Genomic DNA, 14,605 nt, shown 5'->3' with positions numbered 1-14,605 from the left:
ACACTTGGTTCAAGAATCATAAAAGAAGGCTGTATACATGGAAGAAGCCTGGAGATACTGACAGGTTTCAGATAGATTGTATAATGGTAAGACAGAGATTTAGGAACCAGGTTTTAAATTGTAAGACATTTCCAGGGGCAGATGTGGACTCTGACCACAATCTATTGGTTATGAACTATAGACTAAAACTGAAGAAACTGCAAAAAGGTGGCCATTTAAGGAGATGGGACCTGGATAAACTGACTAAACCAGAGGTTGTGCAGAGTTTCAGGGAGAGCATGAGGGAACAATTGACAAGAAAGGGGGAAAGAAATACAGTAGAAGAAGAATGGGTAGCTTTGATGGATGAAGTAGTGAAGGCAGCAGAGGATCAAATAGGTAAAAAGACTAGGGTTAGTAGAAATCCTTGGGTAACAGAAGAAATATTGAATTTAATTGATGAAAGGAGAAAATATAAAAATGCAGTAAATGAAGCAGGCTAAAAGGAATAAAAACGTCTCAAAAATGAGATCGACAATAAGTGCAAAATGGCTAAGCAGGGATGGCTAGAGGACAAATGTAAGTATGTAGAGGCTTATCTCACTAGGGGTAAGATAGATACAGCCTACAGGAAAATTAAAGAGACCTTTGGAGAAAAGAGAACCACTTGTATGAATATCAAGAGCTCAGATGGAAACCCAGTTCTAAGCAAAGAAGGGAATGCAGAAGGGTGGAAGGAGTATATAGAGGGTCTATACAAGGGCGATGTACTTGAGGACAATATCATGGAAATAGGAGGGAATGTAGATGAAGGTGAAATGGGAGATATGATACTGCGTGGAAGAGTTTGACAGAGCACTGAAAGACCTGAGTCGAAACAAGGCCCCGGGAGTAGACAACATTCCATTAGAACTACTGACGACCTTGGGAGAGCCAGTCCTGACAAAACTCTACCATCTGGTGAGCAAGATGTATGAGACAGGCGAAATACCCTCGGACTTCAAGAAGAATATAATAATTCCAATCCCAAAGAAAGCAGGTGTTGACAGATGTGAAAATTACCTAACAATCAGTTTAATAAGCTGCAAAATACTAACGCGAATTCTTTACAGACGACTGGAAAAACTAGTAGAAGCCGACCTCGGGGAAGATCAGTTTAGATTCCGTAGAAATACTGGAACAGGTGAGGCAATACTGACCCTACGACTTATCTTAGAAGCTAGATTAAGGAAAGGCAAACCTACGTTTCTAGCATTTGTATACTTAGAGATGGCTTTTGACAATGTTGACTGGAATATTCTTTCAAATTCTGAAGGTAGCAGGGGTAAAATACAGAGAGCGAAAGGCTATTTACAATTTGTACAGAAACCAGATGGCAGTTATAAGAGTCGAGGGGCATGAAAGGGAAGCAGTGGTTGGGAAGGGAGTGAGACAGGGTTGTAGCCTTTCCCCGATGTTATTCAATTTGTGTATTGAGCAAGCTGTGAAGGAAACAAAAGAAAAATTTGGAGTAGGTATTAAAATCCATGGAGAAGAAATAAAAATTTTGAGGTTCGCCGATGACATTGTAATTCTGTCAGAGACAGCAAAGGACTTGGAAGAGCAGTTGAACGGAATGTACAGTGTCTTGAAAGGAGGATATAAGATGAACATCAACAAAAGCAAAACGAGGATAATGGAATGTAGTCGAATTAAGTCGGGTGATGCTGAGGGAATTAGATTAGGAAATGAGACACTTAAAGTAGTAAAGGAGTTTTGCTATTTGGGGAGCAAAATAACTGATGATGGTCGAAGTAGAGAGGATATAAAATGTAGACTGGCAATGGCAAGGAAAGCGTTTCTGAAGAAGAGAAATTTGTTAACATCGAGTATAGATTTAAGTGTCAGGAAGTCGTTTCTGAAGTATTTGTAGGGAGTGTAGCCATGTATGGATGTGAAACATGGACGATAACTAGTTTGGACAAGAAGAGAATAGAAGCTTTCGAAATGTGGTGCTACAGAAGAATGCTGAAGATAGGATGGGTAGATCACATAACTAATGAGGAGGTATTGAATAGGATTGGGAAGAAAAGTAGTTTGTGGCACAACTTGACTAGAAGAATGGATAGGTTGGTAGGACATGTTCTGAGACATCGAGGGATCACCAATTTAGTATTGGAGGGCAGCGTGGAGGGTAAAAATCGTAGAGGGAGACCAAGAGATGAATACACTAAACAGATTCAGAAGGATGTAGGCTGCAATAGGTACTGGGAGATGAAGAAGCTTGCACAGGATAGAGTAGCATGGAGAGCTGCATCAAACCAGTCTCAGGACTGAAGACGACAACAACAACAACAACAACAACAACAACAACAACAACAACAACATTAATTCCTCAGGGTTTCTGATGACGATGCGGGTGTCAATACAAGGTACTGTCATGCTGCAACCATCGCTGGATGTGGGTCTCATGTCACTTTGGTCACAATGTGTCCTCGTCTTCTTCAGTTACCATTACAGGAACAGATTGCCATGTAAATTGCCGCTGTGCTTTGATTGTGCACAAGACTGGGTCTCAGGTGTTGTTTAACTGCCCTTGTGTATTAGTTTTCCATGTAGTCGGATTTTTTATGCGTATTTCAGAATACAGTCCCAGAAAGTATTGGATTGTTGCAATAACTTTGTGGTGTCATAAATGATGGCATGTGCATAGGTAACTTTTTCGGCTGATGGTACTGTGGCATTTATGCTCAGTGCATCTCTCCTGTATTGTCCATATAGTCTGGCCTACATACTCGTGCACTGGCAAGTGATGCATTAGACACATTGTTTCCAGAGTTCTGATCCTTGACTGATCTCAACACGCCTTTCGTTTTGGCTGATGGGCAAAACAAGCACTTCACATTATGTTTCCAGAGTATTCTTCAAACTTTTGCTTATGTTTTCCTGGCTTATGGGATAATCATCATCGCAACAGGTTTTTCTTTGTCCATCATTGCAACAGTTTTTTCTTTGTCCTCGGCAAGCTGTGGTCTTGGCTGCTTCAGTCCCAAGGCACACTGTGTCTGGCAGTTGCTGTAACTATACATCTAGAACCTGGGCCATAAGTGCCACAGTTTAGCTGTTAGATGGTCATGTCAGAGAATTCACATGCTCTGAGGAACAGTGTCCTGCGGACATCATCTCAATGTTTCTCATCGTGAAAAAGCTTGACAACTGGAAGCATGCAAGTGCAAGTTTTTGTATCGGTTTATGGTAGACACAGTATGACAGAGTATGATGACCCCATCCAGAAATTGAAGTTGATCATTTTCTTCTAACTCCTCGAAGTCGTGGTTCCACCACCAATGCACCAGGTCACCCCCCAGGGATAGTCAGTTTGAGGCTTCGCATGGGGGGATATGAAGACAGTGCCAACCAGAAAAGTCATCAGGACTGCCTGAGGATGACAAAAAGTTGGCTTGTGGAAATTCTGTGCCTTCTGGACAATGCTAGTGGGCTGAATACCCAAGAAATATTAAATATTTTCCTATGCTGTGGAAACCAAAAATAATACATAATGTACCACTACAAGGAGGAGATGCACAGTACAATTTGACAAGCTTCGGAACAGGAAGGACTGCTGTGTGGCATACCATGACTTTCTGCTGAGATTCCAAGAGGACAGAATTATACCATCTTTTGCAAACGTAGTTCATCGCATCAGGACTATGTCAGCCAGATCACCAGAAGAGCCAGCCTGTCCCTGGCCAAGAAGAGGATCAGGTATACTTGATACAGGCTCAACAAGAACTCTTCAAACTATCTGTAGTTAGCATCAACATTCTCTCCTGACTTAGATGCAATTAGTGTGTCTCAAGCTAACAGAGCATGGCCTTTGGCAGCTTGCAGATAAGCTTTAGAAATATGAGCACCTTGTGGTTAAACCTATTACTAATAAATGTATTATTCAGGGTACATAATTGACAATGTTGCCTTATCTGTAGTAGGAAAAGGGGCTAAATTTTGCAAAAACTCCAGTGATACTACCTACTGCAAAATGTATTAGCATCATGAAACATGCACTTAAATGAGATGCTGCAGAGGAAATAAGACGTGAAGTGTGACATATTCTTGCTAGGGGGGTTCCACCAGAGCCAAACATTACCAGTGAAGAGAGGAAAGCACCTAAGTGGCCCCAAGAAGTTTCTGACAGTTATCTTGCCAGCCATCAAGTGAATTGTACAGTCTTGCTGTCATGTTAACCTTTTGCCCTCCATAAGCTGACACAGGGCAGCTCTGCGCACTCTTATTTAAATTGCCACTGTGCGGGTGGCGAGCACACCACATAGAATTGCACAGTCTCTTTGTGGAAACAATGAGGCTGCTGACCAAAAGATAGGAGAGACATAAAAAATGAGCTTTCATTCAAATAATTTCCAAAACATTACAGTACAAAACTTTTCAATGTGTGATATTTTTTGAAACAATCATCCGGGTGAGAGCTGGGTTTCATGTGCATGTTTCACAGTAATACACAGTTTCATGCCTACCACCTTTTTTTTTCTGTCTGAACACACAGCACAATCCTTATGCTTGTTCCCAGGAAGCTTGTTGAATGTGCAGCTTTCCATTCAAGCATTCCTCATCAAAAGTTGAACGACTTCCTCTTTTTTTGCCCTGGGTTTCTTTCTTCACCAAATAAGTCGCTTAAAACACTTTTATGGAATACTTTGTGAGACTTTTTTTTTTTCAATTTGTTTCTCTTGCAGTGATTCTTGTGTAGCAAATAGCTGTTTAACAACCAGAAGTACAGTTTTCACCAACACTTCAGACTTCATTAGAAAACCATAACCGGAAATAAAATGGTCAGATTGATCAACTCCACCCATTTCGAAGTATAATCAAAAATCACATTTGGTTTCATTATTTCTTCCCTTCCCTACCTTTGCTGTTTCTATTTTCTGTAAATGACACTGAGTTATTTGCTTTGGACAAGTTATTTTATCTTGCCATGCTGGAACCATCATTCTGTTATTGTAGAGGCATTTTATTGATTGACCTGAATCATTCCTATGAGATGCACATTCTATTTCAACAGTTCATCAGCTAAAGCAACACCTTTACAAGAAAAGGTCAGTGTGCAAATGACACCCTGATTGCCCTGTAGCATTTCTGATATTAGCGAGCAACTGAAGAACCAATCTCTCAGAAAAATTAGTCTGGAGAAATAAATGACTCTGTTTTTACAATGCCAAAACACGGTATCAAACTGCAGATGTAACAGTTTGATGAATCCGAAATCGTATAAAATCTGAATCCCCATTTTGTTGGTTTTTAAGGATTATATACATTTTGAATAACACGACTCTTGAATGAATGATACTAAATACCTATAAGGTCGATAAATTTCGAGAAAATAATCACACGTTCTTCACTTCATTCAGACATGACTCAACCTGAATGTTCACATGTGTAGCACTCTCTGGATTAGAAACATGAAGTGCTCTGAGTATTTGCATACACCGTGTGCAAGTAAAACGGTTTGAAAAGAAGTCAGACGATTGTAACCATTCTCTTGAAAAAAAATTGTCCTGCTAGTTCTTACATTTGTGTAATGCCGTATTCAATAGCACACCATGGAAGCATTTCATTTCTTGGTAACATTTCTCCAGGCCCACCATAGAACATTCTGCAAGTGGTGTCACTTTAACATATTGTTGCTGTAGCATAGCTGTTTGTTTGGTCTGCTATTTGTTGAAATTGGTTGTCTATAAAAGTTAACTGAAAGAAACCAGCTGTCAATGGTGGGACATTACCAGTTTCAGTGATAAAACCACACTTTGAATCATCAAAAGAAAAATCTGTAAAGTTGGTCATTTTCGCACCACATTCGCCATGAATCTATTGCTGTTCAGAAATGAACATCTCGCATCATCAAAACCACTCTCACTATCATTGACACTTAGAGATTCCTCTAAAAGCTGTAAAATCTTTCTCAGAAAGAACTGAACGTGATGAATGAGCCATAGTGCGCATGCAAACTTGAATGTAATAATTCCAACATTTCTTTCAACACAACTGCAACAGTTTGACACAGATCGCAGCACTAAGCACCATTGAAGACTAGTACAGACAGAATCAAGAATTGAGCATGTGATACCTATGAAAAATCATGTCGAATGAAGCTTGACATCAGAGCAGAAAACAAAATTCGTGGTGTTAAGTGCCACTCGATGTTGGAGTTGAAAGATTAAGTATACAAGCAAAAAATGTGTGACCTATTAGAGGACAATGCCTACAGGGAAACTGAAGATGGTCCTATTAACAGAGTGCAGAGGAAGACCATAGAGCTGCTCACACACATTCCCAAATAAGAAGAGAGAAGAGACTTCGTCCATGGGCAGCTGTGCATCCTGGACTTTACGAATTACCTACTGTCCACAAGGAAGGAATGCAGCTCCGCAATTGTTGACAGTATTAGCACACCAACATGTGTTAGCAAAATACCTGACAGTGGTGCTCAGCCACTTTGTGAGCAAATGCCAGCATCGCATATGGATTTCCGTGCATTTCATCCAGCAGCTCCCGAACTTCAGACTAGACCAAGAAGACATTGCAGTGAGCTTTGATGTCATATTTCTCTTTACAAAAGTACCTCGGACTCCCTAAACCTCATAGGAGAGAAGTTTGGGTCAGCAATAACAGAACTGTGTGAATTCATGCTTACATAAGCCTACTTTCTGTCAATGGAAATTACTATGGACAAGTAGACTGAGCAGCAATGTACTGCCCACTATCACCATTGGTGACCAATATGTTAATGGAGACGTTAGAAGCAGCAGCCTTGCAGTTGGCAGTCTACAAACCCTCGTGCTTTTTTCAATTTGTAGATGCCAAATTTGTAATCTGGACATCTCGTACAAGGCATCTTAAATCATCTGAATTCACTGCACCAGAACATCAAATTCACGATGGAGATAGAAGAAAACAATCAACTTTCATTTCCAGACATGCTCATCACGCAAAGGCCAGATGACACACTAGGACGTAGTCTACTGCATACCGACAAATACAGTTTTGTACTAACATGCTACCAGCTATCATGCTCCTTCACAAGGTGGTGTCCTAAGTGCACTACTCCACAGAGCACGTGGAACCTCTGACTGTGGCCATCTGAAAGCTGAACTGTAGCACTTGTGGGCTATGCTCTGTAGATACAGTACAGCAACTGCCAGATAAGTGTGCCTAAGGCTGAAGAAGCCAAGACCACAGCCTGCTGAAGGCAAAGAGAAACCTCTTGCGATGGTGACTATCCCATATGTCTGGAACACATCGGTAAAAATCAGAATAATACCCTGGAAACATAACATCAGATGGGTGGTCCGCCCACCAGCCAAAACAAAGGGCTTGTTGGAATCAGTGAAGAATGACCTAGGACTCCAGGAACCAGAAGTCTCATGCCACCGTTGCCAGTGTGGGTAAATATATGTAGGTCAGATTATAGGGACAATACAGGAGAGATGCACTGAGCATAAATGCCACACAGACAACCATTAGCTGACAGTCTGCTGTGGCAAGCAGTGCATGACCTACATTCAAGCCATGAATTATGAGAGAACCATGTTATTACAATCAAACACCTTCTGGGATTGTATTCTACAGGAGGCTGTAGAAGTCAGACTACATTGTGACCTAATAAATAAAGATATTGGTTTTCAATTAGCAAATCCTGGGACTTGACATTCATCAGAATCAAAGCACGATAGCCATCTACAAGGAATTCTGCTCCTGTTGTGGCAATAGAAGATGACACATTGTCACCACAGCAGCAGGGAGCTGCATTTTGCACTGGCCACAGCTTTACCGAGTACCATGTATCAACCCTCAGCATCAAACTCCCACCCTCCCACCCCCCACTGCAACAGGTGTGCCCCCAGAGATAGCTGGCAGGAGCCTGGGGGCAGAGGGGGTGGAGAATATGGAGAAGGTGCCTAGCAGAAAAGTAAGTCATTAGGAACACTTGAGAATGCCAAAAGATTGGCTTGTGCTGAAATATCACTCATTGTGGACACTGCCACCTGGCAGAATACCAGACAAATATTAAAGATTTGCGTTTGCAGGGAAAAACTAAAATGACATTAATATTTAATAATAATAATAATTATGTACCTGTGGATAAATGAAATGTTCTTTTTCCATACTGATTCTTAATTTTAAATTTGTACAGCAGCAAATTATTGTTTTCAATTTTCTGTTCTGAGAAAATTAATAGTACACACCTGAAAAAGGTAGAACAGTAAAGCAGATCATGAAAACTTCAAATCCATTACTTCTTAACCAATGATTGCTTTGTGTTTTCACAGGTGGCAGTGACACTTTGTTAGTAGATATTATATGCTATTCCAAGCCATTTAATTGGTTAAAAAATACAGCTTATTGTGTGGGATATATTGGGTTGCAGTTTGAAAATACAGCCATGACACAAAATTACTTGAACTACGAAACTTTCTGGCAGATTAAAACTGTGTGCCGGACCGAGACTCGAACTCTGGAGTTTGAGTCTTGGTCCGGAACACACAGTTTTATTCTGCCAGGAAGTTTCATATCAGCGCACACTCTGCTGCAGAGTGAAAGTCTCATTCTGGCTACTTAATGTTTTTTCATAGTTTATTGTACGAAGGATGACATAAAACTGTGGACAGCAGTCTTGAAAGCCTTTGCATTGTAACACACAGACACCAATGACATTGTGTAGCAGCAAAGTTTTAATCTCAGTTTTCAGACAGTTGTAAATCAATAATTAAGTCATAAGTTTATGATGCTAATATCAAAGTCAAAGTCCATCAACACGTTTCTCGTATTTCAGTGGATGAAGAGCCTTAACAGGTGAATTCCTTTCTCCACCGCTTCAGAGAGGCTCATGAACTTGGCTTCACCTGGTGAAAGATCAGTTGCTCCCCGCTAGTATGAACACAGAGAGATTGCTGATCTAGATAAGAAGTTGGTACATGTATATGACTTTGTCAGCATCTGAAAACCCAGTGAACAAAATTATGGCTATTATTGTACTGGCTTAGCTTACTGACTGCATAGCTCATGTCGGGTCAGGTACTGATGGCAATGTACATCAATGCTCCAACCAGTTTTCTGAATGGATAATGAGTGCTACTTTCTGTATTTGTAGCTGTTGCATCCAACTTGCTCCCAGTTTCCAGTGGTTTCCATACCAGCTTGTAGTCATCTTCTAGTATAACCACTTTACATAATGTAGTTTGTCAACAAAATAGGAAAAGAAAGATTGCTACTCACCATAAAGGTGAAATGTTGAGTTGCAGACAGGCACAATGAAAAGAATGTTAACCATTTAGCTTTAGGAAAAACTATTCTTCAGAACAGGAAACACGCACAGAGTCATTCACACAACCAAGCAGACCTCATGCACACTTGACCACTGACTTCGGTAGCTCAGACCAGAATTGTCACATTGCATGGTAGCAGCAATCTGGAGGGGTGAGGAAGAGGAATGAATGACAGGGTGCAGAGGGTGGGGAGTGCTGTCTGGCACTACGTGCAGGGACTAGCAGGAGGCATAAGGCTGCCTTCAGGTTCAGTGTCAGGAGGCTGTGGGGCAGGGAGGGGGGGAGGGTGACTGGAGAGCAGGGAAGGGAAAAGACAGACAGATGCACTGGCAGAGGGCAGCACACAATGAGGAGAGAGGACAGAGGGGCGGAAACTGTTCAGTTGAGGGTATGGAGACGGTAGGTTACCTTAGATTGAAGCCAGGATAATTTTGGGAGCAGAGAGCGTGTTACAAGGATAACTCCAATCTGCGCAGTTTAGAAAATCTGGTGTGGGACAGGAGGATCTGGAGTTTCCATTCTTTAATTTTGTCAACAGATTGATTTATGTCAATACCCAGATACCATCTTATGGCAATGAGATCCTTGATATTTAACTTGACAGATAACTCATCCTTTATTTGTTTCGTCCTTTCTTGGTCTGCTGAAACAATTATATCTTCATCTACACAAATGAGTAAGAAAATTTAATGTTTCTGTACATTGTCTGCAAAGGCACATGGATCTGAATTTTCTGGGCTGCAATCCAATTGATGTTAGGGTTGCATTCATCTTGACTTACACTGTAGATCAGCTTGGTCCAGCCCATAAATGGCTTTTCTAAGTTTACACAATTCATCGTCAGATTTCAATGTTTGGAGCATGTCGCTTACCTTCTTGACTATATGATTAACTTCCTCCCTTTCTCTTCTTTTATAAGAATTCACCCAGTGAGCCCAGCTATTCCGTGAATATTACTGTCAATTTTGCCATTGCGAAATGAAGCTGTGAATATTCATTTGTGAAACACACAAGTCAAATTTGGCGGACAGTCATGAATAGTCTAAATGATCCAGTTCTTGAACTGGAGAAAACATTTCATGAAGTTAACTCCAGGCTGTTATTTGAGTCCTATTGCAACTATTCTTGCATTTCATCTCAGCAAAGATCCAGCAGTACTTTTTTAATCCTCAAAACATCGAAATATCTATTACTCTTTCATTTGTTTGCTTGTTTACAATGTTCCAGGCATTATTTTTCACTGGTTACCTGATTTCATCATAAAGCATCAAACCACTCTCGATATGGAGCATGTAATAAATCATTGATAGTGACATCTGTTGCATTTGCAATGAAGTTAACATCATGAATTGAAATACCTGATCTGGCACAAACTGTTGAGCAAGTGTGACACATGTAGAATTGTTGTTTACATCACCTGATTATTAGTGTAGATAGAAGAAGTAGCTGCTTATAATAAGTAATCGTTATTTATGACAGACTGTTTCAGATGAATCGCCAGTTTAAAGTACCAGCAATTACAATTTTGGTGAGAACAGGTGTGGATGCCAATGTCATTCATATTAAAGTAGATGTCTTGTACTCAGTGCTGAATCTGTACTGCATTTTCGATCATATCAGCAGTGTGATTTTGATTTTTCAAGTGTAGAAAGAAGCTCAACTAATTATATTTGCTCTCTGCACAGAATACCAAAAGGTTTTGCAGTGAACATTCTTGAGGAATTGTGATGATGAGGATGATGTTTGGTTTGTGGGGCGCTCAACTGCGTGGTTATCAGCGCCCGTACAATTACCCAATCTTTTGCTCAGTCCAATTTCGCCACTTTCCTGGATGATGATGAAATGATGAGGACAACACAAACACCCAGTCATCTCGAGGCAGGTGAAAATCCCTGACCCCGCCGGGAATCGAACCCGGGACCCCGTGCTCGGGAAGCGAGAACGCTACCGCGAGACCACGAGCGGCGGACTCTTGAGGAATTAAAAATTTATATGTACATGAGAAAATACCCACGAAATATATTAAACGAGCATACAGAATTTAGACACAAGTACTACCTCAAGAACTTTATTGAACTTGTAGAACGCGAAAATGGATAAATCGGAAGTAACACATACAACAACCAAAGATAAGTGTAACAAATGTTAGTTATTAAAATAAATTGCTGTTCTGTGCACAATCTTTGTAAACATATAGCATCGTAAGACTGGAACTGTCAAACTGCTTCATGTCGTAATTAACATTTTATTTTCAACATCATTTATGATCTTATTAAAGCAGCGACAGTTACAAAACAGTCCACTAACGACACAATATAGACAACACATCAATCTAGATGCGAGTGCAAGACAGCTACTTTAGTATGAATGACATTGGCATCCACACCTGTTCTCACCAAAATTATAATTGCAAGTATGTGATAATGGTGATTAAGCCGAAACAGCCAGTCATAAATAAAGATTACTTATTATAAGCAGCTATTCTCTGTATCTACTGTAATAATCATGCCGTTATCAGACATATATTATGCTGCTGGCCCTAAAGAAGAAAAATTATACATCACATAAATAATCATTGAGGATGAATCCTTCACCTGGAGTGACCAAGAAGCTCATATACTGTATGTGGGCACCCTGTTTTTCTTGTTCGCTCTAGCTTGCGTCTGCCACATCCCAATTTTGTTGTCTTGTTGATCTTGTTGTGTGTAGGCAGAAAAAAGTCTGCAAAGCCATAGAATGGTTCATCACCTGACAATGGCCCTGAGATTCATTGTTTGTATCACCATTGAAATCTCCTCTCATGGGACTGATGTTGATGCTGCCTCTTTGGTGATCGAGTAATCTTTCATTTTTTGATGCGCGAATCCTGTGTTCTCTTTGCACCCACACACAACTGGTGTTTTAACAGAATAGCCTACAAAAACCCCTTCTTTGCTTTTAGAATAGAACTCTTCTTTGTTTGGCAATTTATCTATGATGACAATCACTTGACCAAATGTATGAAGATGGAATTAGTCAGCTTTTTTTCTTTGGTCACTTCTCATGTGAGTTTCATAACAGTCCTGTAGTTAAGCAGCAACTTCTGATGATGTAGTCAGCTGTTTTGATGACTTTGACGCAAAATGATGGTAGTTGTCCTGACTTGAGCAGTATGCAGTGAGCCACTTTGACCAATGAGCAGCAGTGGTGGTGGTGGTTTTTTGCAACATCATTCTGCAGGGGCGTGTATGGAACTGTTATTAGAAGGATGGGTCAATTTTTTCATCACAGTACTCATTTCTGCTGTCTAATTTATTTTATAACCATTTGATTCAGAACTAGGTGTTTGAATTGAACGAATTTACCTACAACTTTGCCTTTATGTCAAAGGAAACAGACAGCACATCTACAAAGGTCACAAACAGTTTTGCACCACCTTGAGATGTTTCTTTTGTTAGCCCAAAGCTGATGAACTCAGAAATTTTGAGTTCCCTTCCCATTAATTTTTCGTTCAAGACAAGTAGTGTATCTAGCGAGATTGACATCACTGAATTTCAAACCTTTCAAATTCTCGTTTTTGTGTGTTTTGATCGTTTCTCAAGAGTTAAAGAGGTCTAATCGAACATGCCAGATATGCATATCAGTTTTCGTAACTTTTAGCTCAGCAATGAATCATGCCTTTGGACCATTTTCTTATAAATACAAGAAGTAGCCAACTCTGCAGTCACTTTGATTTTACCATTGAGGGAACAAAATGCCTGGAGTGGCTCATGTTTTCACCCTCTGCCTTTACACTAGGGGTATGGCAGCATTATCGTAGCACACATCCCATATCATAACGTGTTCATATGACAAACAACACTTTTTTTTTCTATCTTTAATGTCGGTGTCTTGAAACAGCATATTTTCATAATTTACAACTTTTAACACCCAAACCAGCTTTGTAAGCTGTAATTGAATATGGCAGTACTTGGTTCAGGCTCTAATATAGAAAGCGATTGTGCACCATTGATAGATGAATGCCGTAAGTTTGGACTTCTTTAAAAACAGCATGTTCTCCCTTTGCATCACCCACTGTTCACTGAGATATGTAAACTGTTGACCTAAGTATGCATTTGAAGGTAGCATTCCGTTTTTGTTAACACATACTTTGTACCCTAGTGTTGTTTTCTTGCTGCCTGCCTTTTGAATTATTCATTTTATGTGTTGTGGCTCTGAGTTGTGAAAGTAATTAAAGTATTTAAATTGCAGGTGTATGTGTGGCACACAAGGACAGAAAAACCTGTTCTTAGTGGTGAAGACAGATTACGGAAAGCGGGTAAACGGTCAGATGCTGGAATTGAAGTATAGATCTTGGTAGACTGCAGCAAATGAATAACATATCAACATTCCTTCTGTTGTGAAATCACAGTATTAATTTATATTGAGGAGTATGGTAGAAATAGTTTGTGTGTGTGTGTTTTGATTGAGTTTTTTATTTTGTAAATAACGAAAGTTAAATCATTGTTCTACAAACAAGAAATAGTTATTTATAAGTTTATGAAGGATTTATTTTTCAAATCCTCACTTTTGTAGACACTGATTTTGTTTTATTACATCTGTTTCTACCACAAATTATGAGTCTACTCTTTTATCAGCTTGCAGTTAATTGAATATTGCCTAATTGTAACTGCCTACTGGTTATTATTATGCAGCAACGGTAAGTAAAGCTATCCTCTGCCCAAAGGTAAGCTTGAAATTTCATGCTTTATTGTAGTCCTGTCAGTGTAAGAAGCCTCCTGACAGTTGTAGTGGGCTGGGCTTGGCAGCGTCACTCATCTATCTCAGCCAATCACTTAACTTATTTTTGTAAATGTCAGTGGCAAAGCCTCAGTGTTGCTGCAGCTCTACATAAGACTTCTTTTTTCACCTGCAGCCATTTGTGCTTCGCATTCAAAACTTGGAACAGCACTGCTAGCTGTTAAGAATTTTCTTACGCTGACATGACTACAGGCATGGTCCTATTGGAATCGGCATGCACTTGCCTTACTCTAACCTTCAAATTGACTTATATGGCCAGTTACAGGGCAAACTATAATTTAATTTGGACACTGAAGCACAATAGAACTTGTATTTATCACATTAACAAATCATTGCCAGGTGTACACAGTAATGTATAGAGATGAAAAATCCTAAGACCAACTGAAGATATCAAACTTACACCTTTGGGTTTGTAGTCGGACACCTGCAGAGCCACTGAAGTGAATATTATTCCCAACTTTGTTATGTTAAGTTGCAGACAGGCACAATTGAGACACTTACACACAAGCTTTCAGCCACAGCCTTCA

At 40.0% G+C, this 14,605-nt stretch overlaps 1 protein-coding gene across 2 annotated transcripts in view; it reads left to right on the top strand.

The window, feature by feature from the left end:
* The window catches only part of LOC126188096 (galactosylgalactosylxylosylprotein 3-beta-glucuronosyltransferase I), a 40,558-nt gene extending 26,692 nt beyond the window's left edge, over positions 1 to 13,866 (top strand). Inside the window, exon 7 of one of the 2 annotated variants that reach the window (XM_049929560.1) lies at positions 13,530 to 13,866. In XM_049929560.1, the coding sequence (XP_049785517.1) occupies positions 13,530 to 13,628 (99 nt within the window). In that variant the 3' untranslated portion in view covers positions 13,629 to 13,866. The remainder of the gene's footprint in view (positions 1 to 13,529) is intronic. The other variant, XM_049929561.1, reaches the window with a different exon arrangement.
* Positions 13,867 to 14,605: the final 739 nt, after the last annotated feature.

The sequence above is a fragment of the Schistocerca cancellata genome, chromosome 5 (assembly GCF_023864275.1).
Source record: "Schistocerca cancellata isolate TAMUIC-IGC-003103 chromosome 5, iqSchCanc2.1, whole genome shotgun sequence".
NCBI classification, from domain to species: Eukaryota; Metazoa; Arthropoda; class Insecta; order Orthoptera; family Acrididae; genus Schistocerca; species Schistocerca cancellata.
Note: the sequence above shows the minus strand (reverse complement) of the source record. Positions and strands in the feature narration are given on the sequence as shown.